The 26,492-nt window shown below is 48.9% G+C and overlaps 1 protein-coding gene across 1 annotated transcript; it reads left to right on the top strand.

Moving 5' to 3' along the window:
* Positions 1-8,871: 8,871 nt before the first annotated feature.
* Positions 8,872-10,013, top strand: LOC138682951 (olfactory receptor 10AG1-like). The gene has a single exon (XM_069774479.1). The coding sequence runs from the start codon at positions 9,012-9,014 to the stop codon at positions 10,011-10,013; it is 1,002 nt and encodes a 333-aa protein (XP_069630580.1). The 5' UTR covers positions 8,872-9,011.
* Positions 10,014-26,492: the final 16,479 nt, after the last annotated feature.

The raw sequence follows: 26,492 nt of genomic DNA, 5'->3' as shown, positions 1-26,492 counted from the left end.
CGGTTTCAGGGAGCCCCATAGATCTGGGGAGATGATGGCAGTTTCGAGACGTGTTGAGGATTTCTTGGCTGGGCAAAGGCATGTGAGCAATCCAGCCTTTAGCTGGGAACGAAGCATAAGTTTACAAAATACTGGAGCAGACAAGGACGCTGTGTTTTGTACGCTGGGAAAAAAGAAGATAAGAAGAGCCTGACAAACAACACCTGGATTCTGAAGAATGAGATAAGTAACTGCTGGACGCCTCGTGAAGAAGCTTGCACAGCCTATAGAGAATAAGATAGTGTTGCGTGAAACGGGGTATCGTACCAATTAGAGCATTGTATAAGGCGCGTGGACAAGTCAGTCTTGTATAAATGTCAAGACGTCTGAACAGTAAACGAGCAAGATGTTAACTCATATTGAGTGTGATTCTTGACTACGGCCGTTCTTCCCGATATTTGGCGCCCGAACAGGGACCCTCAAATCTGTTATAACTGGGCCGAGAACAGACGGAGGGCTTCTCAAATCTGCTCACAAGACTCGGCGGAGCAGACGAAGACGGGAGGGCGGAGCAGGAGGCATCTGTGAGAATTTGGGCAGAGAGCTGGATTCCAAACTGCACGCACCGGTTTGGACCTGCACCGGTAAGACCGCTTTTATTTACTATGGATTGTGAAGCGGCACTCACACTGTTAATTCTCGCAAAGCGAGAGGCCAGTGTGAGCACAGGGAAGCTACAAGAGCTGTGTCATTGGGGAAAAGAGAGAGGATGTTTTAAGACTCCTGAGACTATGTTCAGTGCCACAGAGTTTTGTGAACTGGGAGATAAGTTGTGGACGAGACGATTAAGGGGACTCGTACCGCAAAAGCTTTCGGACAGACTTGGCGAGAAGTAATGAATCACCTTCTACAAATGATAGCAGAAAAAAAAATGGCCAAGGCTGCCTCCGCAATGTTGGGCACTGAGACTACTATTCCTGAGTCCACACGTATTTTCGACTCGGAAACCACGAAAACCGCTAGAGGGGTTGTTGCCCCTATGAAAGCGTCAGCTACTGAGCTTTTAAATAATTCACCTGGTGACCCAGAAACAGGACAGTGCGATCCTAAACAAGGGAGTGCCGATTGCCGCCCGAGGGAATCTCAGCCGCGGTCAGTATCGGTAATAGACACTGAGCCTTCCTCCTCTGAGGATGAGGGAAGCCCGGGAGACGATCAAGAACTGCCGCATTCCCCCCCCCCCCCTCCCCCCTTTCTGCCCCCCCCCCCCCCCCCCGCCGCCTTGCAGCGGCGCGTGTCAGCCGGCCATGGAATGGCCGCTGCCAGGCGCAGCCACCGCAGGCCCCCGGGCAGAACCATCCGCCCCCCCCGCCACCGCCCTTTAATCCATCCCGCCTCTCGGAACCAGAGACGGTGAAACCAACTGCGCCCGCAATAGACGCGGAGCTGCCTGCAATAGCCTCTGCGGACGAGAGGGAGAGGCATTGGAAAAAAAAAAAAAAAAAAAAATTAAAAAAAGAAAAAAGAAAAAAAAAAGAGACGGGAAAGTCCTTGAGAAATTAAAGACTGCTGTGAGTCAGTACAGAATCCGCTTATTGATAAAGCCAGTAAGAAACCCTCGGTCAAGTGTTTTAATTGTGGTAAACTTGGACACATCAAGAGCCAATGTAGAGTTTCTGCTAACAAAAAGATGGTGCAACAGTTGTAAGAAAGATGACAATACCACCAAGAATGCAGGAAGAAGGAAAACTTTACACCGAGCTTGAAGGCCCCTCGCGCGACGACACAAACGCAAGGGGTTTGGGCTGCCAGCCCTCAAGCAGCCTCGCAACCACCAGATCCACCACTGCAGGAAGCTCCAGAGTGGGCGTGGAAACTACAGTACACATTCAACGTAAAGGGACCATTGGGGTTTGGGCTTAGTACATTTTTAATGGGGCAATCTTCAACAGCTCTAAAAGGAATCCTGGTAGTCCCAGGGCTTATTGATGCAGATTATTGTGGGACTGTGAAAATTATAATTCACGTTTTAATCCCTCCTGTTTCTATTCCTAAAGGTACCAGAATAGCACAATTAGTTCCATTCAGGTTGTGTGTTCCAAACCCAGGTGAAGTACAACGTGGAGATGGTGGATTCGGCTCCACAGGGAAACCGCAGGTATACTTTGCCATGGACATAACAAAAGGTAAACCAGAAAAGGTAGAGCAATTGGAAGGGCCTGACGGAGTTATCGTCAAGAAACTGATGACAATCGATACAGGAGCTAATGTTACGATTATTTCACGATATATTTGGCCTCCATCATGACCATTGATCAATCCAAATTTTGGCATTGCAGGGATAGGGGGCACACAAGCCACCTTAGTAAGTCAGCTACCGATTACATTTGTGTTCCCTGACGGTGAACATGTTACGACGCGTCCGTATGTCATGACTACCCCAACTGAATTGTTTGGCCTCATAGGCCGTGATTTATTGAGCCAAATGAAGACAATGTTAGTGACCCATCCTTTTTAGGAGCAGTCACGGAGGGGCAGCCAATCCTGAAAATTAGCTGGAAAACAAATAAGCCTGTTTGGATTGATCAGTAGCCGCTAAATTCTGAAAAGCTGCTAAAAATACAAGAGTTAGTTAAGGACCAATTGAGAGCGGGACATGTTGTTCCTTCTACTAGTCCATGGAATACACCAATATTTACCATTCCCAAGAAAACTGGGAAATGGAGACTGTTACATGACCTTAGAGCTGTGAATGCAGTGATGCACAGTATGGGAGCCCTGCAGCTGGGTTTGCCGTCTCCAGTTATGCTTCCAGAAGAATGGGATTTGTTAATTATAGATCTAAAGGATTGTTTTTTCACCATTCCCTTGCACCCAGATGACGCTGAACGGTTCGCCTTTTCGGTACCGTCGATTAACAAGGCAGAGCCCTATAAGAGATACCACTGGGTCGTGTTACCGCAATGAATGCGCAATTCCCCCACGATGTGTCAGGTATATGTGGCCTGGGCATTAAAGCCTGTAAGAAAGCAGTTTCCTCAGTTGATAATTTATCATTATATGGATGACATTTACAAGATGAAATTTTAACTCAATTACAAGACATCTCAAGCCATCGCGGAGTAATAATTACTCCTGAAAAGGTGCAAAAGACAGCACCTTGGAAGTATTTGAGGTGGCACATAGATGCTGGCAATGTTAGAAATTTCAATGGTACATGATGTCCAGAAGCTTGTGGGAGATATCCAGTGGGTGTGGAATCTTTGCGGTATCACTAATAACGATATGGCCCCTCTGGTAGAACTCTTTCATAGGACCGCACGTGCAGATGAGAAACGAGAAATGACAGAGCTGACCAATTGGTTGCAGCGGCATGGGAGCCTCCTCCAGGGAATCGTTTTCAACAAGCACGGCAATCACATGCGTTCTTGCACCAACCCGCTAGGATGTTAGCAAAGCAATTTGACTTACCACTCACTGATGCCCAAGGTATCATTAAAGCATGCCCCGATTGTCAAAAGGAAGGGCTGGGCTTGGGCTGTGGGGTTAACCCATGAGGTCTCTTACCATTACAGTTGTGGCAAATGGATGTCACCCATGTCACGTGGTTTGGTGCAAAGCGTTATGTACATGTGTGTATTGATACCTATCCTGCTGCCATGTGGGCCACGGCACAAACTGGAGAAAAGGCCTTACATATTGAATGACATCTTCACGCTTCTTTTGCAGTGCTGGGTGTGCCTAAAGAAATTAAGACAGACAATGGCCCGGCCTATGGTTCTACACAATTTGCTTGATTTTGTAATTTGTGGGGAATTTACCATAGTACGGGTATTCCACACCTTCCCGCAGGACAGGCTATTGTCGGACGGGCCAACCAAACCTTAAAGAACATGCTGCAAAAACAAAAAGGGGGAACCCAGGGCTTACTCCCAGAGGAACGATTGGCCAAAGCCTTATTTGTGCTAAATTATCTTAGATTGACAGGTGATCACAAAGACCCACGAATGGTAGTGCATCATGCTCTTTTACAGGCAAAAAGGACGCATCGAAGTACAGGAATTATGGTAATGTATAAGGACCCAGAGTCCGGGAAATGGTGCGGACCAGCAGAAGTAAAACTTATTAGGAGAGGGTATATGTGTCTGCTTACAGATTGAGGCCTTCACTGGATCCCGGCTAAGTGGGTCAAGCCATGGCTTCGCACTGATGCTGGACCCAGAATTGTCCCAATGGCAACTGACACAGCACTGGCGGGTGCTGGAGCCACTGATCCAACAGATTCTGACTAATAGAGTATTACACTTTAGAGGACTAGGGGACATTGAGTCCTTCAGAGAGGGTTTTAGAACAGCATGCCTTATTGTATATAGAACTTGATTTAGGTAAAAAGTTTGTTAAGCATAATTTGATTAAACATAGTGTGATTATGGGAAGACAGTGTGGGGTAAACGTAAAAGTTAGTTAAAGCCAAAATTAGGGGTAAGGTCTATTTCCATTAATAACCTGGGAACAAGGTTGATTGTGTTTCCACAGATGCAGAACCACGACGGACTCCTGTTCGATTTGCATGACCATCATCCTCTGGAGCATCATAGATGGTGTGGCAATATGAATACCACCTCAACCAAAAACTAATGTATAGGTCACCTTGGTTAACATAACAGGTCAAGATTCTCTGTGCACCGCAACCGCATCATAAAGCCCACAAACCGGTAGACAAGATGGCTATGACTCGTGCAGCGTGCCTGGCCAGCAAGCGCATGCGTCATAGATTGCAACCGAGGTGGACTTTTGGCACCCGCTGGCCACGTGTGCTAAAACCCGTTCCTCTGCAAATGTATAAATACCGGGATTTTCCGAAGAGCATCGGGCTGGTGTACAGTGAGGCCATCGTTGCCTCTGTGGGGACGCCCACGGAAAGCTGGCACCTACCGATTGCTGGGCTGAGTTTGTGGAGCAAGATGACACAAGAATGTATGGATGGTTCATCTTCCTCATAGTCCTCATGGTTTGGGTCATTAGGGGTAATGGGTTGGCTCGAAGAATTATGGGCACTATTGTAATTATAGCTATTGCAATAATTTTACCTTGTTCAGCTTGTTAAGGAAAAATGGCATCCCAAGTTACTAAGCAAGCCTAGATTGCTCAAAAACAAAAAGGGGGAATTGTTGAGGATTTCTTGGCTGGGCGAAGGCATGTGAGCAATCCAGCCGTTATGTGGGAACGAAGCATAAGTTTACAAAATACTGGAGCAGACAAGGACGCTGTGTCCTTGTACGCCGGGAAAAAGGAAGATAAGAAGAGCCTGACAAACAACACCTGGATGCTGAAGAATGAGATCAGTAACTGCTGGACACCTCGTGAAGAAGTTTGCGCAGCCAATAGAGAATAAGATAGTGTCGCGTGAAACGGGGTATCGTACCAATTAGAGTATTGTATAAGGCGCGTGGACATAGAAGCTTAGCCAATAATAACGTTATAGCTAGCGGGTGCTATCACCTTTTTTTCTATATAAACCCTGTAATAAAGGAGAACGACCATACTCATATTGAGACTCCATCGTTACTCCGGGACCGTCTTCCCACTCCGACACTAGGAACCTCTCAGCCCCTTTGCTAACAGCTCCACTGCTACAGCCGCTGCTCCCAGCACCTTCCTTTCTCATGCGGTACCAGCACCGAGTGCTAGGGAGTAAAAAGAAAAATATCTGATGGTATGGAGAAGGAGGAGGCAGAGAAATCCTGCAGGCTTAGCTGAGGCCACCTGTGATGGGATCTGCTTGTGATGAAGCTTCAAGGTGTCTGGGAAGTGAGAGGCCTCTTGTGCCCAACAAAGTATTCAGTTTTATGAGACCAACAAATCAACTGTACAGGGCTCTCCTGTACAGTGTCTGCAGGGAGCAGTAACGGAGGAGCACATGCTAGTGGCACCCTGACTCTGGAAAGCCCTCATGGCTTCTCTACATACACAGGCAGGCATGAACAGCAGAAAAAACGGCTGTCTTCTTCCTTAGGAAGCCAGCTTCCTAGAGCTAGTTTCCCCTCTACAGGTTAGGTGACAGCTTAAAGATATGACAAAATTGTGCTGACCAGCCTCGGCGAGAGCTAGGGAGTTCATCTGTGGTCACAGTGTCCCCACACAGGGGAAACCTCCAAGGAACATTCCCTTCTCCCATCATTAGAGGGGCAGCATCTTGGTGGAAGAAAGGCCGTGGGCTGATTTTCAAGAGAGATACCCAAAATAACAGAATGAACTGAAAGCAGGCTAAAACTAATCAACAGTGTCATCCTCCTCAGCAGGAAAAAGGAGCTAAATGACCCACTGGACCTGCTAATTACCATTTGAATCTCCTTAGGGAGAAGTTTCTGTTAGCTGGCAATCAGAAATTTCACTTTTCTCTCTCGGCACTAAATACCCAGGAAGCTTAGCGCGCTCCTCTGCAGAAGCAGATTTAGCCGCATCAAAGAAAAATGTCTCTCATGGCCCATCTCAAATTTAGTTCATTGCCCTTTGTCCATGTTCTTGAAGACCATCTTCACTTTCTTCCGTAGAACAGAGTTCAAGCTCTCAGGGCCACCTCCGCCTTGAGGATAACATGGGACCCGGGGAGGTGGAGGTACAGAGAGGCCTTTTCTGTTGCTGCACAGTGAAGTTAAGCACAGGTTGAATAGGCTTATTTTCTGCTTGCCTTTTTGGTTTGGTTTGGTTTTCCTTCCACAAGTTTGGCACCTGTCCTTTGAGCAGCTAAACCTCATGCCTCCGTTTTTCTGCTGTTTAAAGACCTATAGTTATGCTGGAAGTTGCTAGTCAGGCTAACGCCCATGCTTCTGACAGTCTTTCTCAAATCATTCATGGTGCCGTGGGCATCCAGGGAGGAGCAGTGGCAGCACCAGCGTCCCCACCTTCTCTCTTGAGGCTGCTTACTAACCGTCTTATAACCAGGTGAGAGTGACAGAGAGGTGTCCGGAGAACCATAATCAGGTGGTTTCCAGGGGAAAGAAGGAGTGAAAAAAGGTAAGCACTGCCTCCTGCAGCATCACGGACTGAGGAGCGTGTTCCTGCCTCTGGGCTCCTGACAACGGTAAATCCCTTTTGGCATGCCCTGGAATACGGAGGTAGTGTGGCAGCACAGACACTACCAGAAGCAGCTGCAGGCATCTATCCAGCTTGGCTGAGCTCACTGGAACGAGCTTCCTTCAGCTTTAAGAAAAGCTGCCTGAGGGATAGTCACCACGGAAGAAGTACTCTGGCAGTTTCCCGAGAGCAAAGCTAGCCTGAACTGTGCTCTACCTGTGATCTTGGGAAGCACTGGCACATCCGAGCGTTAAAAAGAATAGGCTGTATGCTTGAGAACATTTTGAAACAAGCAGGAAATGCTGGTATGTGGATAATCTGCATGTAAGTGGTAGCTTTGAGTTAAAGCACTAATTTAAAATAAATGTGGGTAAGTCACAGGGGTTTTTATTCAGAAAATAAAACTATTTCCTTTTTCTGTACATGTATATGAATAAGTAGGTAGATTAGGAAACAATCATGGTGACTTTTGCCTCACGCAAACCCTGATGTTAACTTGCAAATGTTGAATGGCACCCTTAGGAGATAGATAAAACTCACAGGAAAAAGGCAGGAATACCTTGGAAAAAGAATCAAACTATTAGGACCATGTGTTTTTGTGAATTCCAATTTTTCTTGGGAGAAAACTGCCCTGCAATTTTCACTTGGCTAATCTGAATGCTTTTATCACATGTTTTCTGACCTGTTGTTCTCATCATTAACGCATCCGACTTTAAGAAGACTTCTCAAAGGGCGTTATTGATAGCTGGAGAGACACAGCCAGCATCCTCAGTCCTCTGCCTGGAAAAGGATATTGCTTCCCCATGTCAGACCAAGATTCTTAAACATCTTTCAGCTGAGTCACTTCTTCCTAAGAAGCGACCTGCTAGTGTGGTGCTGCGTGCTTGTAGCTCACATCCTTCAAGTGTGTCCAGCAAGAAATCTTTATGCTCTGGGAAGGTGGGAAATGCAAAGGGAAGGCTCAGTTCCCCAGGCAGCAAGAGCATTGCTCTGCCTCTGCGAGGGCTTGCAGGGATCTGGGAAGCATTGCAGGCTTGGGATCAGAGCGAACGGGCCCTCAGCTGGATTTGTAAGCTCTTCAGAAACCCAAGTGACAGAGCAGCAAGCTTAAGAATGCGGAATTATTCAGGACTCATTCAGAAGTTATAAAAACCTGACCTGTTCAGGAAAATGGGGTACCGTGGGGCCATCACCCACTTTTGATCACTTTCTTCTCTGTATGACTGAAAACTGCATGAAGCTATTTGATCACTTGCATAAAAAAGTCCTTTAGCACCCTGAAAACTTGTGATTTATGCATAAACTGCTGCGGATCTGTCTTGTTAAAATGTCCCATGCATGCCTCAGTGTCACTGGATTCACTGGCAGATAGCAGCTTGTTTTCCTTCTGATGGGATTCACCCTTCACCATGTAAAAATTAATGCTTCGGATCTAAGATAGTCTCCCAGATCTTTGTGTGTGGACACAGCATCAGGGGGTGAGCTCTTACATGTGAGAGAGGAGAGCTGGGACTGATCTCTTTCACTAAGGTCTAAGAATCGAGTCATGCCTTGCCTTGCTCTGTTTTCCTCTTTTTCCTCCCTTTTCTCCTTTGCACCCTATTTCTTCTTAATTGTCTTACACTAAAAGCAGCTCTTACAAGATCCAGACAAGGAGTGTAAGCAAGACTGTTGCTGAAGTGCCTAGTGTTTATCCCTTTTCTGCCTTTTTTCTCATCTGTCACCAGGTATTCTATTCTCTAAAGAAGAAAGTCAAGTTTCTTTTCTGCAGATGACAAAACCCAGTCATTCAGGCTCAAGGATTCTGTTCTCTCCTCTCTTTACAAACCTCCCTGCAGCAAGCAACCCATGTTAGGTTTGCAAACATTCATGCCGATCTTGGTCAAGCTCGCCTAACCCTGCAATCACGTGTATGCGGATGTTTGTAGTCTTTCTCTAGGCTTGAAGTGCGCGTGATGGTGGACAGGCCATCAGCATCCTCTAAGAGCCTGTTGTTTGGATTGCTCTGTATAGGGAAAATGTCCCAAAGAAAAGGCTTGGAGAATCACACTGTTGGATCTGGATTCATTCTTCTGGGATCTTCTGGCCACTCCAGCTTGCAGGGCCTGTGCTTCGCAGCATTCCTGGTCATCTACCTTGTGGTCCTCACAGGGAACAGCCTGATTGCTCTCATCACAGTGGTGGACTCAAGCCTCCACAGCCCCATGTATTTCTTCCTGAGGAACTTGTCCTTCCTGGAGGTCTGCTACACGTCAGTCACTCTGCCAAAAATGCTGGTGGGTTTCCTGATGGAAGATGGCCGGATCTCCTTCCTTGGCTGTGCTGCCCAGCTGTATTTCCTGGTTTTGTTGGGCAGCATCGAAAGCCTTCTCCTGGCTGCCATGGCCTATGACCGCTACACAGCCATATGTGACCCCCTGCGCTATACCCTCATCATGAGCAGGGGTCTCTGCATCAGACTGGTGGTGGGGTCATGGATAGCTGTCGTTCCAGTGCAAGTCGGACAGACCTACCAGGTGTTCACTTTGCCCTTCTGTGCATCCCATGACCTTCACCACTTTTTCTGTGATGTTCCCCCTCTGCTGGAACTGGCCTGTGCCGACACTTTCTGGCACCGAGTGATGCTGTACACCATCATCCTGGTATTTGCCATCCTTCCCTTCTCCTTAATAGTTATTTCTTACATTCAAATTATCAGGGCAATTCTGAAAATACCTTCAGCCCTGGGCAGGCACAAAACCTTCTCCACCTGCTCTTCGCACCTCGGGGTGGTGACGCTCTTCTACGGCTCAGCCACAGTCACCTACTTAAAGCAACGGTCAAGGGATTCTGTAGATGCTGACAAATACCTTGCCCTGCTTTACACAATTGTGACCCCCACGTTTAACCCTGTCATCTATAGCCTGAGGAATAAGGAAGTGAGAGTTGCCTTGAGGAGACTCCTACAGACAAAGTGATACTACAGAGTATGTAAAATATAGTCCCAAATAGTACCCACTGGGGTACGTGGTTGTCTGAACAAAGGCATCCCATATTTGCTGAAAGAAAACTACATGTCCAGCCTGGCTTTCATCCTCCTCAAGAAGGGGAAAGGTGTCCTGAGGCATTCCTGTTAGGTCCTGCCCCACCATGATATCTTTGTACTCTAGAGCATCTTCAGTGCCCCTAAGTATTTTAATGCAAATAGCTGCTTCAAGCTGTGTCTGACCTATGTAACAGTAAAGGGAAAGAGTCAAAGCATGGTCTGTAGTCAATGAAGCCCAGAGGGCGACACAACCGATGAAGAGATGACTACCTTCAGGCTTGAGAAATCACTTGCTAGACTCCATGGACTATCTACAGTGTCCCTGCGTGCAATCAGCAAAAAAAAGTTAAAATACACGGAAGTCATCTTCCCCTGCTTTGATGTCTTGCACTGAATTGTGTAATGCTTGACTATCTTGACATAAAGAATAATAATAAAAAAATCACCAGGGGGACAGTCCAGCACTGGAATAGGGTCCCAGAGAGCTGTGGAGTATCTGTTTGTCATGGTTTAACACCAACAGGCAACTAAGCACTGCAGAGTTACTCGCTCAGTCCCCAGCGGTGAGGTGGGGGAGAGAATTGGAAGAGGAAAAGTGAGAAAACTGGTGGGTTGAGTTAAAGGCAGTTAAATAGGTAAAGCAAAAGCTGGGCACACAATCAAAGCAAAAGAAGGAATTCATTCACTCCTTCCTGTCAGCAGGCAGGTCTTCACCCATCTCCAGGAAAGCAGAGCTCCATCACACAGAACAGTTACTTGGGAAGACAAACGCCATCACTCCAACACCCCCCCACCCCTTACTTCCTCTGCCAGCTTTTATTGCTGAGCACGATGTCATATGGTCTGGGATATCCCTTTAGTCAGTTGGGGTCAGCTGTCCCAGCTGTGTCCCCTCCCAACGTCTTGTGCACCTCCAGCCTACTCACTGGCAGAGCAGTGTGAGAAGCAGAAAGGCCTTGACATTGTGCAAGCACTGCTCAGCAGTAACTAAAACATCCCTGTGTGATCAACACTGTTTTCAGCACAAATCCAGAACATAGTCCCACACAAGCATCTATGGAGAAAATGAACACTCTCCCAGCCAAAACCAGCACAAGCATTTATGTACAGAATTGGCTTTGCCACTCTGAAACTGTGTCTCTTTGAAAAACTAGCCTGGTGGGGGTTTTTAGCTCAAATGCCTATGCAGCTCTGAAGTTTGTTTCCACATATGGAGCAGCTTTGCACAATGTCTGCTCCAAGAGGGGAAGTATCTCAGCCTGCAATTGGAAATGGCTGATGCTGGGAGGGGATGTGTTTCCTGAGACTATATTTCATATGCATACAATACAAAAAGATTGCAAAGGTGAATGGGTATGACAGAAAGAGGAAAACTGCCCACCCAATGGAGCTTTGCAGGAGGAGGAAGGAGCGGTACACAGCATGAGGTGACACCAGTGGGATTAGCACGTAGGAAAGACTTTTGAAGGGAAGGCTTTGCAAGGGCATACCCTGACTTCACCCAGCTGCAAAATAGAGACTGGGCAGTGTATTGAAGTGATGGTGAGAAGTGTCCTGGGGTAAAAGAGTGTGGATGAGAGAAGGTTGGAGAGATTTGGGCTGCAGAGATTTGAGGTAGTCCTTGGATGTTCAGAGTAGGCTGAGCTTTGGAAATGAGAAAAATAAAGCAGCTCTCAAGGATGTTGTGGAATTAGAAGTACTATCGCCAAGAACAGTAACAGCACAGTGCTGTAAGGGAATTCGTTCTTATTCTTCATTATGATTAATTAAAGCACTTTCATTTCACTCCCAACATTCATTTTCACATGACAAAAGAGCCATAAGTTCTCGGTAGTTAGCCTCTGGCATGAGCTCTTAAAGCAGTGGTTTTTCTCTCATGGCTAGTTCTTTGTTGTCCTTTACATGTTACACTTCTTAGACAGCATTGTCCTTTAAATTATCCCTGCCTCATATCTTTTCTCCCTCTTTGGTGGAGGAGAGGGAGATAGAAGAGGGGAGATGTTTCTTTTTTAGCCAAAGGCAGCAGAGGGACAGATCCCAGATTAGTGCAAAGGCACAAAGGAAGCCAACATTGCCCTGTGGTGTACACTAACACAACGCTGTTAACTGACATTTCCAGTCTCTGAAGTCCAAATTGTGCAGCAGAGACCCTGGAAGCTCTGACCTCCTTTCATCTGTCCTGCATCTCAACATGTAGAATGAAACTAACCTAGTCAAAAAGATTCTTTGGATTCTCTTCACAGCCTGAAGCACCGCATTTGCCAGGAGACTGCCCAGGAGACCAAAAGAGGACTCACACTCCTCTGCACATAAAGCTTAGGTGTTCCCAGGAATCTCAGGAGGCACGACATACCGATTCCTGGGTTCAAGGAGCTGGTCAAATGCCTTGTCTCCATTTCTGTAATGGTGGCTTCGATGCCTGGCCCATGTGCAGACTCTGTACAGGGATGCTGACGTTCATGGAGCAATCTGCTTGGACCTGAGAGCTGGCTGGCCCTGCTTGGAATCAAAGGTACAACTTGAGACCTCCTGAGTACAGGACCATTCCACCCTGAGTTGTCCTATGAGCCTCTTCTGTAGAGACCCCCCCACCTCCAGCTGAATCCTCCTGAATTCTCCTGGGGCACACTGCAAGGCACAGGCTTATGGAAGGGTTGTTGGGAAAGGGAGTGCTGGGATCTCTGGTCCAGCCTCCCAGCAAAGGGTGGGGTATCGCCTGTTCCAGGGTCAGGTTGGCTGAAACATCATGGGGTTTATTCTGCTCCCAGTGCAGACCTTGCCCCCTTCCCCTTGAAAAACTTCAGGAGGTTTCTGTTGGCCAAAGCCACAAGCGTGTCAAAGTGCCTCTGGACAGAAACTCCAATGTGTCAACATTTAAGATTTGTGGGCCAATGCCTCTGGCAAGATAGCAATATGGGGAACTGCAGGACACTACGGGTAAAGAAAGAGAATGATGCGGTTAACTGAGTGGCACCCATGGTCATAAACATTACAGCAACCATCTCAGAAGTACCATAAGAGGGTACAAAACAAGAGATGCAGGGCCAATGGGGAAAGGATTAACATGGCAGGCTACTCTTTTGGAGGGTAGCAGAGAACAGCTTGGGCAGAGGGAAATGAAAAGGGAAGCAAAGGATGTGGTCAGGGCTGTTTGGGGACACCTGTGAAGCAGCCCTGCACCTGATGTGAAGTACTTCTGTGGTCAGGGAGAACCTGGGAGCTTTCTCTCATTTGAAGACCTGAAGGGGAAGGAAGGACAGCATCAGTCAGGCTGGAAAGGACCTTGGGAGGTTTCTCGACCAACCTCCTACCCAAGACAGCATCAGACCAGATTCCTCAGAGATTCATCCAAACACGGCTTGGTCACTTTCTGGCATAGAGCTGGCACAAACCCTCTGGGCAATGGCTTCCAGCACTTGACTATTGTCACGTTGGAAAAGTTTCTTCCTGTATGTACCCTGACTTTCTCTTGTTTCAGCCCACTGCTTCTTGTCCTTGTGTCTTGTACCATGGACATGAGCCTGACTCAGTCTTCACGGGAACAGTGCAATGCTGCTGCATGTTCCCCCAAGATCTTCTTTTCTCCCAGACAAACAAGCCCAGCTCTTTTAGCTTCTTTTCACATTCCAAGTGCTCCTGCCCTGACCACCATGGTGCCCCTCCACTGAACTGGCTCCAGTTTACCAATGTCTCTCGGGTATTGTGGGGTCAAAACCTTGGCAAGTATTCTGGATCTGTTCTAAAATGTGCTGAGCAGAGGGGGATAATCACTTCCACTGTCTGTGCTCCTTCTCATACACTCAGGATGCTGTTGGCCGCCTTTGCTGATGGCTCATCTTTTGCCTAATGAAACCCAAGAACCACCAGAACTTTTCCCACAGAGCTGCTACCCAGCCATGCAGCCCCTGGCCTCTGTCATTGCAGGGGCTTAGTTCACCTTGGGGCATGGACTTTGGATTTGTCTTTATTGGATATCATGAGGTTCCTTTTGGCCCATCCCTCCAGACTGTCTATGTCCTTCTGAGATGGCAGCCCTGCCCTGCAGTGTAGTGTCTGCTCTCCTCAGTGTGGTGTTGTCCTGGTTTTGGCTGGGATAGAGTTAATTTTCTTGCTAGTAGCCGGTATAGTGTTATGTGTTGCATTTAGTATGTGAAGAATGTTGATAACACTGATGTTTTCAGTTGTTGCTAAGTAGTGTTTAGACTAAAGCTGAGGATTTTTCAGCTTCTCAAGCCCAGCCAGCGAGAAAGCTGGAGGGGCACAAGAAGTTGGCACAGGACACAGCCAGGGCACCTGACCCAAAGTGGCCAACGTTGTATTCCACACCATGTGACGTTACATCTAATATATAAACTGGGGGCAGTGGAGGCGGGGAGGAATCGCCTCTTGGGGACTAACTGTGTGTCGATCGGTGGGTGGTGAGCAATTGCATTGTGCATCATTTGTACATTCCAATCCTTTTATTATTACTGTTGTCATTACATTAGTGTTATCATTATCCTTATTGGTTTCTTCTTTTCTGTTCCATTAAACCGTTCTTATCTCAACCCATGAGTTTTACTTCTTTTCCCGATTTTCTCCCCCATCCCACTAGGTGGAGGGGTGTGAGTAAGTGGCTGCGTGGTGCTTAGTTGCTGGCTGGGGTTAAACCACGACATCATCCCAACCCCAAGAGGAGCATGGGGGATGGTGAAGAGGGAGTTAACAGACAGTACAGAACAATTCAGCTGCTTCTTCCTCCTCACACTTCTCCCCTGTTCCAGCTTGGATCTTCTCCATGGGATCCCACCATATTTGCAGTCAAGGCTATGTGGTGTTCATTTCTTTCTGTCTTACCTTTCTCCTTTATACTCACAGAATCACAGATATGTTGAGATTGGAAGGGACCTCTGGAGACCATCTAGTTCAACCCCCTCAGCTGAGGAAGGGTCAGCTGGAGTATGTTGCTCAGCACCTTATCTAGGGGAGTATGGATTAACTCCATGGAGGGGGACTCCACAATCTCTCCGGGCAGCCTGTTCCAGTGTTTAACCACCCACACAGTCAAACAGTGTTTTCTTGGGTTCAGATGGAATTTTATACCCATTAATAAGATCCCCCTCAGCCTTTTCTTCTCCAGGCTGAACAGTCCCACATCTCTCAGCCTTTCCTCCTAGGAAAGATGCTCCAGCCCCATAAACCAGCTTTGTGGCCCTTTGCTGGACTTCGCTTGAGTAGGTCAACAAGTATGATGCATTGGGCAGCCCAGCACTTGACACAGCACTCCAGCTGTGGCCTCAGCAGTGCTGAGTAGAGGGGAAGGATCACCTCCCTCCCTCTGCCAGCAAGGCTTCTCCTAATGCAGCCCAGGAGGCTGTTGGCCTTTGCAATGAGGGGGCATTGCTCGCTCATGCTCAGCTGCTTGTCCTCTGGGACCTCAAGGTCCTCCTCTGTGGAGCTGCTGTCTAGCTGGTCGACCCCAGCATGATTTCCACAGTATAGTTGGATCACAGGCTGTCCTTCCCAAGGAAATTGTCCTTCTTGAAGATGACCTTCACCTCTGTCACAGGTCCCACAGTGCTGCAGAGTCACCTGGGACAGCAAACCCCTCTCCTGCCAGGGCTGCACAGCCCAGGCCTGTTTCTCTCTGGGCTTGGGGACTGCAGCTATTGCTCTTTGTGGGAATGTCATTCATCATGATGTTGCCACCTGCCATCTACTCTGGCATGCCTTTGCTGAGAAGCAAAGCCTTTCTAGAAAAGGGCTCCCAGCACTTGGCAGAAGGTTTCCTTGTTACAAGTCTGCCCTTGGCCCTGGTGCCACATCTGAGGTGCTGCAGTCCCAATGGGCATCAATGCCCACCACCTGGGGCATGGACAGCGGGAGCCCTGTGTGCCATGACAGAGCTGTGACATGAGTGAAATAAGAGCTGAGGTGAGGAAGGACATTTAGTGAATGGAGACACAACATGTTTAGGAGAGACTGACAGGGAAGATAGAAGCAGAAGATGCCTTGTGTGATGTCAGGGTAGCTCAGATATATATGGATGCTCTCTATGGGACAGGCAAGTGATTAGGTGGGAGCTTCTGTGTGAGTCAGCTTCCAGTCTGATGCTCACCTGGACCTGGAACTCCCAGAAGAGGAAGAACTGGTCAGGGATGTGAAGGCTGGAGTTAGCCTTGGCGATAGTGACCATGAAATTGTGGTCTTCCAAATCCCCAGGGATGGGAAGAAGGAGAGTAGCAGAGAGCAGACCCTGCACATCAGGGAATGAGAATTTGGCCTATTGAGGGCACTGGCAGGTGGGGTCTAAGATGGCAGTGTCAGGGCCCTGGGCAGCATCACCTGTGGCTTCCACCCACACCTCTGTCCATGGGCCCAGGAGACCATTGAAGCCTAGGCCTGAGTTTCAGCCCCAGCTTGGTCTATGCTGTAGGGCTACTGGTCTCCAGACACAGCCATAGGCACAGCCTTGCCTGTCCATGGACCTTGTTGATTCGGACTTGCAGGCTCACTTCCCGGCTTGATCCTTTATGGGTTGTACAATGGAAGGAATCTGTGGCCCTCCAAGTGCCAGAACCCAGCTGATTCATGGAGGCCTAGGGCCTTTCTGCTTCCTTCCTTCCTTCCTGTCATCACTTGGTCAGGTTTTGGGAGGAGAGGAAGGAAAAGCAGGGGTGGTTTCCAGGTGCCAATGATTGAACTGAGGGAGCAGAGCCATCACATGTGAAATGATCTAAAGGCTACGCCAGTTCAAAACTGTTATCTTCTGCTGTTATTTCAGAGGCCTTAAATCTTCAGCAGGAACCTGGCAGCTCTGAGATCCCTCCATCTCCCTCTCTTGTAGCAATTAAGCTGATAGTGCCCCAGTCACAGGCTTGCTTTCATTTCTGTTTGCAGCCTAAAGCACCCCATTGGTCTGCAGTTATGGCAGGAAACTTGCACAAGGAACCCAATCCTGTGGACAAGAAGGTGGATGTTCCCAGGAATCTCAGGAGGCATGGCATACCCCTAGCTGTGTTCAGGGAGGTGTGTTCAGAGAAGACCTTGACACTGTGCAAACACTATTCAGCAACAGCTAAAACACTAGTGTGTTATCAGCCCTGTTTGAGGCACCAATGGAAAAATTAACACCATAGGGGCTGCTATGAGGAAAGTGAACCCCACCCCAGCCAGACCCGGGACACTTGAACCAGAGTCCCAAAGATGGACACAGTAGTGTACAGCTGGTTTGATAAGTGATGGGCAGGGGAGATAATATTTTCCCTCACTCTTTTGGCGAGGCTCCTCTTTCTACTCTCCAGGACACTGCTGGCCACCTTTGCTACCAGGTAGCCCTGGATCATGTGGATCACTGCTGGATCGTGTTTTGCCTTCTGTCCCCCCCCTCAGAGATGCTCTCTGGCCAGGCAGTCCCCTTCCCTTGTGTATTGGTTTTAAGTGGCAAGGTTTTGGTAGCGGGGGGGGTTACAGGGGTGGCTCCTGTAAGAAGCTGCTGGAAGCTTCCCCTGTGTTCGAGAGAGAGCGAGCCTATACCAGCTGGCTCTAAGACGGACCCGCCGCTGGCCAAGGCCGAGCCAATCAGTGATAGTGGTAACGCCTCTGTGATAACATTTTTAAGAAGGAAAAAAAAGTTGGGACGCGGAATATAGCCACGGGAGAGAGGAGTGAGAACATGTAAGAGAAACAAGCCTGCGGACACCAAGGTCAGTGCAGAAGGAGGGGGAGGAGATGCTCCAGGCGCCGGAGCGAAGATTCCCCTGCAGCCCGTGGTGAAGACCCTGGTGAGGCAGGCTGTCCCCCTGCAGTCCAGGGAGGTCCACGGTGGGGCAGATATCCACCTGCAGCCCGTGGAGGACCCTACGCCGGAGCAGGTGGGTTCCTGAAGGAGGCTGTGACCCCGTGGGAACCCTGCGCTGGAGCAGGTTCCTGGCAGGACCTGCGGATCTGTGGAGAGAGGAGCCCACGGAGCAGGGTTTCTGGCAGGACTTGTGACCCCGTGGGGGACCCACGCTGGAGCAGTCTGTGCCTGAAGGACTGCACACTGTGGAAAGGACCCATGCTGGAGCAGTTCGTGAAGAACTGCAGCCCGTGGGAATGGCCCATGTTGGAGAAAGTTCGTGGAGGACTGTCTCCCGTGGGTGGGACCCCACGCTGGAGCAGGGGAAGAGTGTGATGAGCCCTCGCCCTGAGGAGGTGAAGCGGCAGAAAATAACATGTGATGACCGTAAACCCCATCCCTGTCCCCCTTGTGCCGCTGGGGGGGCTTGGTGGAGAAATCCGGGAGTGAAGTTGTGCCCGGGAAGAAGGGAGGGGTGGAGGGAAGGTGTTCTGAGATTTCGTTTTATTTCTCATTTACCTTACTCTGGCTGATTTGTAATAAAAAGTGAGCTAATTTTCCCTAAGCTGAGTCTGTTTTGCCCGTGATGGTAATTAGTGAATGATCTCTCCTGTCCTTATCTCGACCCGCAAGCTTCTTGTTATATTTTTCTCTCCCCTGTCCAGCTGAGGATGGGGGAGTGATAGAACGGCTTTGGTGGGCACCTGGCGTCCAGCCAGGGTCAACCCATCTCACCTTGCCACTGCAGGGTTTTAGTCTGTGCCATGAGCAGGATCTGGCCTTTGTCTTTCCTGCATCTCACAACGTTGCTGACAGGACAGTCCTTCTGCCTGTTAGGGTTCCCCTGAATAGCATCCCAAGGCACAGGAATGGTCCTCCCAATATAGTGCCATCAACAAACGTGGTGAGAGTTGCCTCCTCTGGGTCATGGACACAGGTGTTAAACTGCACAGCACCCAGGAGAGTCCCCTGTGCAGCCCCCCAATACCCCAATATGTCCCACTGGCCTCCAGGTAGGGTATGACCCCTTCACAACTGCTCTCAGCCTCATCATCCAACTGGTGTTTTGCCCATCTCTTTGTCTATCCATCCAGACCGTAATGTCCTAACTTGAGCAGAAGAATATTGAGGGAGAATGTGCCAAAAGTCTTGCTGAAGTGGAGGTAAACAACATCCACTGTGCTCCCCTCATGCACAAATGCACTTCCTTCATCATGACGGCAGTCAGGTGGGCAAGGCCTGATTTACCCTTAGGAAGTCCATGCCAATGTTCTTTTTTAGGTGCCCAGAAATGTCACCCATGAGGAGTCATTCAATGGCACACTCCTCATCAAAGTGACCTTGTACAGCCTGTGGTTCCCTGGGTTGCACTTCTGGCCTCTTTAGAAGATGAGCCCAACATTGGTTTGTCTTCACTCTCAAGAGACCCCTACCAATTCCATGACCCTTTACAGAGGACATTCCAAAGAAATATCAGTCCTCCCCTGTAACTTCGTTACCACTATTCGGCCTGTTCTTCGGTATATTTAGTTTCTCTAGTCTTTCATGTAGTTACACCTGTCCTGACAAAATGACCATTTGTGAAAGTCATCTTTTCAGATGCAGACTGCCTAGTCAAAGGCCCTTTCCATTATGCTCCACTTCTCTCCTTCCCTTGCTCTTTGTTCGTCAAGATACCTCTCCCCTATGCAGCTGCTTTGAGCTTCAGGGAGTTAAAAGCTTGCCTGTCTTCCAGTAGTCGAATAGTCTCTTTAGCCAATTCTTTAATTGTGTTTATATCTAACTTTTTTGTATCCATCACAAACATTTCTCATAAGACCATCCCTTGTAGAAAGGCAGCCCCATTAGGGGCAGCTTGTACTTTGCATGTGGTTGAGGAGTGCGACTTATTGTTTATGAAACTTCTTCATGATTTTCTTCGCTTTGCAAATAGGAAAAAATCTTCTGGGCCTGTGTGCAGCCGGTTCTCTAAGGAGAGCAGGGGGGAGATGGTGCAATGGAGCTGTAACATCCAGCTGTAGAGATCAGTGGAGAAGTCTGAGGCAAGGAACAGAGATGTAAGCCCCAGGTGGCCAATGTCAGAAGTGGTGAGGTTTGAGAGGTGAGGAGCAAGGGTGTCCATCCAGTGTCAGACCTCAAGGGACTGCTTTTCGTAGCAGTCCAGACCTCCTGAGGAGACACTCTGGATCATTATCACTTGCAGAATGCTTCTATCACCTCTTCTCTAAACTGAAAAGTAAGAAAAACTGTTCTTTAGAAGAAAAAAAAATCATGGCCTTAGGTGCACTTTGAAATCTTCCTCCTTCCTCCTTAACTACACTATGAAATTTTTCTAATTACCTGTACAAGTCTTGAAGACTTGGAGAAAATTGCAGGAAGAAACAAGGCTCATTAGAACTTTCTGTATCCTAATGAGCCCCACGGTGTATTTGAGGCTGAGTCCATGAATGTCAGCTACTGAGAGCAGACGGAAAGAAACTTCTCAAGAAGCCAAATTCAGAAGCAAAGTACCTTGAAGAATTAATGGGCCCCACTGAGGGCCATTACTGACAAAGCCTCCCCAGGGACTCGTTAGAGCAGATACTTGGAAGCTGTGATTGCAGGTAGGCAAAAGCACTGTGAAGGTGGCTACAATGCTGAGAAAATATTTGGTTTGTTTTATGAAGCAGAAAGGCCAAGCCCTGATCTCCAGGCCTTGGGAAGACAGATTCTGTCCCTCACAGGTGAGTCAGGGCTCTTCCTGGGGGCAGCGAGATGTGAGGGTGAGCAATGCCAAGTGTAGGAAAACGGTGCAGTGCATCCTGGTTTCCCCAAGCAGGGGTGAGGAAGAAGCTAAGACCAGAGCCTCAAAACAAGTTTTGCCTGGTAGGCCTCAGTGGCAGAAGCTACTGTCAAATCCAAGGTGACAAATCCCTTGGACCTGTTTGGCCTTTCAGCCTTGCCAGAGCACATGGCCATCTGTACTACAGGTTGTCATAACCTGTCCCATGCCTTATCTCCTTCTCTTCAGGCTGTTGATGTCCATCTTGCTTTCCCACCTAACTCTCACCCCAGCTTTTCTGTTCCTTCACAGATGTCTTTCTAGCCTGGCTGGATTTTCCTTGAAACACAAGGCAATGGGCTGATACAGGCTCTCTCTGGGTGACCTCTTGCACCACAAGGCTACCCTTTGAGTGACATTTCTTTCTCAACACATCCAGTCTGAACCTTCCAAGCTGCACTTTGCGCAGGTTTCCTTCTCTTCCCACTACCAAGAAGAGCTCCATCATCTCTGAAGCCACCCTTCAAACAGGTGCACTCTACTACTATAGAGCCCTGAGCCTCCACTTCACCAGGCTAAAGAAGCCCAAGTCCCTCAGCCTCTCCAAAGAGGCCCCATCCTGGCAGATGTCCTCTGGGACTGCTCCAGTTCTTCCTGCTCCTCCAAACCGGGGAACTCCACATGCAGACACACTAGTCCAGATGTGGCGACAGGAGTTCTGAGGCCAGAGGAATGAGAACACACTTGCCTGGGTGGCCACGCTCCTCCTAATACAGGCCTGTATGCGGTTGGCCTTATTCACTGTTTGTAGAGTTTGCTCTATCAAATGGCATTTTAAATGATACTGCACAGCGGCTGCGTGCCTTTCTTACTGGGGACATAAGAAACCAGAACCTCCAGGTACAGAACAACCACCAAGTCCTGTGCCTGCTGCTGGCTATCAGATTCTCAGGCAGAAGTGATGTCATAGTCGACATGCCAGCCATGTGTCTGCTGATGGCCAATGACCCCAAGAGATTGGAGATTCCAATGACCTCACACTCGCCTTCATGGCCACGTGCCTTCCACTGGCCTATGAGCTTCTCAGACATAATTGGTGTCAGAGTGATAGCCCAACCCATCAGCCTTCTTGTGGCATGGCAACTGACCAGACTGAAGTAACCTCACCGTGATCTTCCAAGCCACATGCCTGATGCTGTCCCATCACGTACTCAGGCAGAAGAGGTGTGAGAAGCCATATCCGAGCCCTCGTCCTGGACGGGCCTACCAGGTACTTGGGGAAAGGGATTCTCACAATCAACACGCTTCCGCTGGCCTGTCAGAGACACTGGCAGATGTGAGTGTAAAAGCACATATCCCAGCCATGAGTCAAGGGCTGACCTATCAGCTCCTTCACAAAGAAGTGACCTCACAGTCCCTTTCCCAGCCATGTTCCTGCTGCTGGCCTATCAACTCCAAGGACAGAAGGGACCTCCCAGCCACCTTCCCAGCCTTGTGCCTCCTGCTGTCCCATGAGATCCTGAGGCACAGCTGACCTCACCATAGCATTCCCACCCATCTCCTCCTTGTGGACTACGAGCTCATCAGACACAGGTCACCTCACATTCCTCTCCCAATGCCATGCGACTGTTCTGGGACATCATGATCCCTGTCCTGGTCCCAAGGGGCCAAACATCTTAAGTGAGGTTAAGGAGAGGTGACCAAGATGAGGGCAGTAGAGCGTGGGAAAAAGAGCTTCAGGGATTCGGTGTTCAGGTTGGAGCTTAGGGATTAGAGCTCACCTTTCAGGGATGGGGATTAGGCAAAGGCTTAGGGAGGGAGTTTGGTGTTCTGCTGAGGTTCCCTGGCGAGTGTTTAAGGTGCAGGCTAGCATGGTGGGTTAGGGTTTTGTTTAGAGCTGGGGTGAGGGCTAGGATTAAGGCCAACATGTTAATACTAGGGGTAGAGGCTAGGGGCTAGGCTGAGCAACTGGGTAAGTGTAAGGGTAAGGGGTTCTGGGTTTGGGATTTGGCTTAGATGTAAGCTTTGAGGTTAGGGATAGCCTAAGCTCAGTTAGGTTAGTAACAGTGGATTACTGTCAGGGGGAGGACGAGTATTTAGGGGTAGGGTTAGGGCTTAAGGTTACTAGTTAGAGATAGTGTAAAGGCTTAACAAGAATGTTTTCACAGCAACGTCCCCTTAACCCATTTTACCTCTTCAAAAGCTTTTGTGTCTGTTGGCCAAGGCCCTCTTCCCTCCCCCAAATCTCCCATTTCTTTTGCCCAGGCTCCTCCTGGCCTCCCCAAATGTGTCTTCCTGTTGAGGGCGGCTTCCTGATGACCTTCATGACCTCACAGTATCTCTCTCCCTGCTGCAGCTGACCAGTCAGAAGTGACCTCACAGCCACCATCCAAGGAGACATACTGTCTGCTGTGCTTGAGAGGCCTCTTCACAGCCTACCCAGCAGCACTGGAGGAAGGTGATGCCCTGCACCACCCCAGAGGTTCCCTGCCTGCAAACCCACTTGTACATCCGAAGGATTCCTGCATCACTTTTCCCGCATGGGTGCTTCAGTTACCACAGGGCAGCTTGGATGCCATGGCCACCTCTGTGCGGACAACTGAATCAACACCAGAATGTAAATTTTAGAAAATGTGGAAGCCTATGCAGAAAAAGAAATCTATGCAATAGCAGAAAAAGCCTTCATTTCCAGCTTTTAATGATCTTTTATGAAATTTTGCTGATCATGGAGGGATGCTGCTAGTATCTGGCTTCTCAGAGGACTTTGTGCCATTGATGGAATTTGATCCTGATCATCCATCCAACTTCCCAAGCACTGCATTGTCCACGTCTTCAGTCCAGATGTCAACAATCTGCTCTAAGGAGACTATGGGAAATCACATCCAAGGACTTGCAAAAGTCCAGGTACACAGCATGCCCTTCTTTCCCCTCCCACATGGGTTCAGCAATCCTTTTCTTGTCCTTCAAGCGATGGAGATGGCTGCAAGAGCATTTTCCCTGTCACCTTGCCAGGGACTGAGGTGAAGGTGGCCAACCTGTAACACTCCCCATCCTCCTTTTTGCCCTTCTTGAAGATGGGTTTGAGATTTGCCTTTTCTGAGGATCTTGGAACATCCCTGATCTCTCTGCCCCTTCCAAGATGTTTGAGAGAAGCCTCGTGATGACACCAGCCAGCTCCACTAGCACCTCTCTGCTGCATCACACACTAAAACCCGTCTTCATATCCCACACTTCCAGGGACGTGCCCAGGACACCGCACATGCCAGCCCAGGTCCTCTGGGCTGGTTCAAAAGAGAACCAGAAGCAATCTCTTCCTGCAGGCCTACAACTCCCACGGGCTCTCCGTGCAGCTCACAGCTTCCCTGAGCATTTTTCTCAGTGTCCCCCTCCCCCAAACTTTCTAGTCCACAGACTGTAGATGAGAGGATTGAAGAGGGATGTGAGGATGGTGTAGATAAGGGGCTTTGTCAACCTCTCTCAGGGAGGTTCTTCTGGGCATCACACACCCAAGGATGAGGGTGTCGTAGAAAAGAGTGGCATTAGTGAGGCAGGAGGAGCAGGTGGAGAAGTCTTTCTGCCTGCCTGCGCCGGATGGGAGACGTTCCTCAGGGTGGCAGCTCTGATGCACACAGGATGACCATGTGAACAGGAAGGGGAGGATGGGATCTAAAAAGCAGGTCATGGCAGCAAAGAACATGAGTGTCACAGTGCCAGTGTGTGAAAGCTCCAGCAATGGGGTGAAATCACAGAAGAAGTGGTCCACTCCACTGGGGCCACAGAACGGTATCTGGGACATGACTGAAATGATTACTGTAGCTGACAGAAATCCCCCTAGCAAAGGAGACAGACCTGGCAGTTCCTGAGTCTTGTAGAGAGCAGGGGATGGCACACAGCCCAGTACTGATCGTCACCAGCAGTAAACACTCTGTACATGCAAAAGGACATGAGGTCCTTACAGCTCCAGTGCCTCCTTGCCTCCTCACCCACCCTCCACAGAGCCTGCTCATGAACCTGGAGACTTCCTGGGGTTGCTGACAAAAGACTTTTTCTGTTTCCTCTCCCTGAGCAAGCAGCTTGCAACTTCCAACACAAGGTCACTCTTGCTGACTCCTGCTCTCATCCTAAATGACAAAAGCTAGTCCAACCTGTTGTCTGTCACATAGAGGACCCCCACAAATCCAAGCTTCCCCTTCATACAGGGGGCATAGTCCTCGTCCTCCCTGCTGCTCGCTGGGCAGAGCCTGTATCCCTCCATTGCAGCACCACAGCTCAGCAAGCTGTCCCACCACGTCCCCTTCAATCCCAAACCATCACAGTTCTATGACACAGTTCTCTGGGTCTCCAGCTCCTCCTGGCAGTGCACATTTGCCACGGCATCTCAGCTGTGGCAGCGTACTGGACCACAGACTTCTCACAGGGAAACCTGAACGCTGGTCCTGACCAGAAAAATATTGAACATTGAGTTCTTACGGCTGTGCTGCGCTGCACCCTGCTGCACGTACAGCACGGCCATCAAACCTGTGTTATGCTGCACTAATCCATTGGCCACAGGACAACCTCAGCAGCATATTATCACACAAGAGCCTGCAGGCAGGTCCCACTCTGTACTGGACATCATGCCTCCTGCTGGCCTTGCCTGTATCTAACAGTGCAGCAAAACATTCTCATGAAAACATCATATCCTTTTGACTGTTGAGACGATGAGTAGAGTTGTTCCTTGTAAGAAAATCCTATAGTAGCTTGAATGACCAAAACAGGAGACTGCCTTCTATGGATGGGGTCTGCATGGTTTGCTGCATCCAGGTAGAAGGCCCGTTCAATGCAACACCACCTGGGGTTCCCACCATCTAAAGGGGCCTGAGATTATGTGCATGGTTCTCTCCTTATAGTGTTAACAATGATGAACATAATTTTAAAATGTAGCTCACAGTGTCCATGTTCCTTTCTTACTGGTGTCATAACAGACCAGCACATCCTCAAAAAAAGCACTCTCTCATCACCCTTGCATGCAGCCCCTATGGTTGCCAGGGACTGCTAAGGGTGTAGTTTGCTTGAGTAACCCCGCGCTTGATCCCCATCCACTGCTGGTTGTTCTCCTCCAGAGTCCTGCCTCACAGCTCAAAGGCCTGGGAGACCCGGCTGGTATTAACCGAGGCTGTGACGTAGAGTACCTCAGATCTATCTAGACCTCCTCTTCCTCATTTCAGCAGTGGTCCTACCTTATCTATTTTATTGGTGTTTTCATTGATTGGATCATCAAGGGAGTGAGTAAAAACCCCTGTGCGACATGCTTCCTGTTCATGCAATGCCTGCAGCTCTTGGGTGGAGAAGGAGCAGACCTTGCCTCTCTGATGGCATCTGATGACTGATGCCTCTGACTGATGGCTTTAGTGTATGGCAAACAGGCACCAAATCGCACTCTCTGTGATGCCATCTGGGACGTCAATAATGCACCCACCCTGAATGGGAATTGCTTTCCAGCAGCTCCTGTGAGGTCCCTGCCAGCCTTGGCATCTCATGTAGCTCTGTGGGCCTCGATTTGGACATTAAACAGAGGACGTGCCCTGAATTCTGTTAGGCAGTGTGGGAAGGAACATGGGACACATACCATTATAATCAGTGGAGGTATAGTAAATTCAGCTAATGGAAAAGAGAGAGACCCAGCTTTCGCTATGGTACATGAATGCAATCGTTCATATGAATACCTGTATCAAGTGCCATGGAGATAAGGAGTAGGAAAAGGTTCTTTTGGCCTTTATTTGGGCATAAGCTGCCATGTCACTTGGCCAAAGGAATTTCCAAACCAGGCTCATACATGATTCCCAAGACGT

Source organism: Haliaeetus albicilla, chromosome 30 (genome assembly GCF_947461875.1).
Source record: "Haliaeetus albicilla chromosome 30, bHalAlb1.1, whole genome shotgun sequence".
NCBI lineage: Eukaryota > Metazoa > Chordata > Aves > Accipitriformes > Accipitridae > Haliaeetus > Haliaeetus albicilla.
The sequence above is the reverse complement of the archived record's forward strand: the minus strand, read 5'-3'. Positions and strand labels throughout refer to the sequence as shown.

What these genes read in the sequence shown, in the direction of transcription:
- LOC138682951 (XM_069774479.1), top strand. Translation starts at nt 9,012, where the DNA reads ATGGTGGACAGGCCATCAGCATCCTCTAAGAGCCTGTTGTTTGGATTG.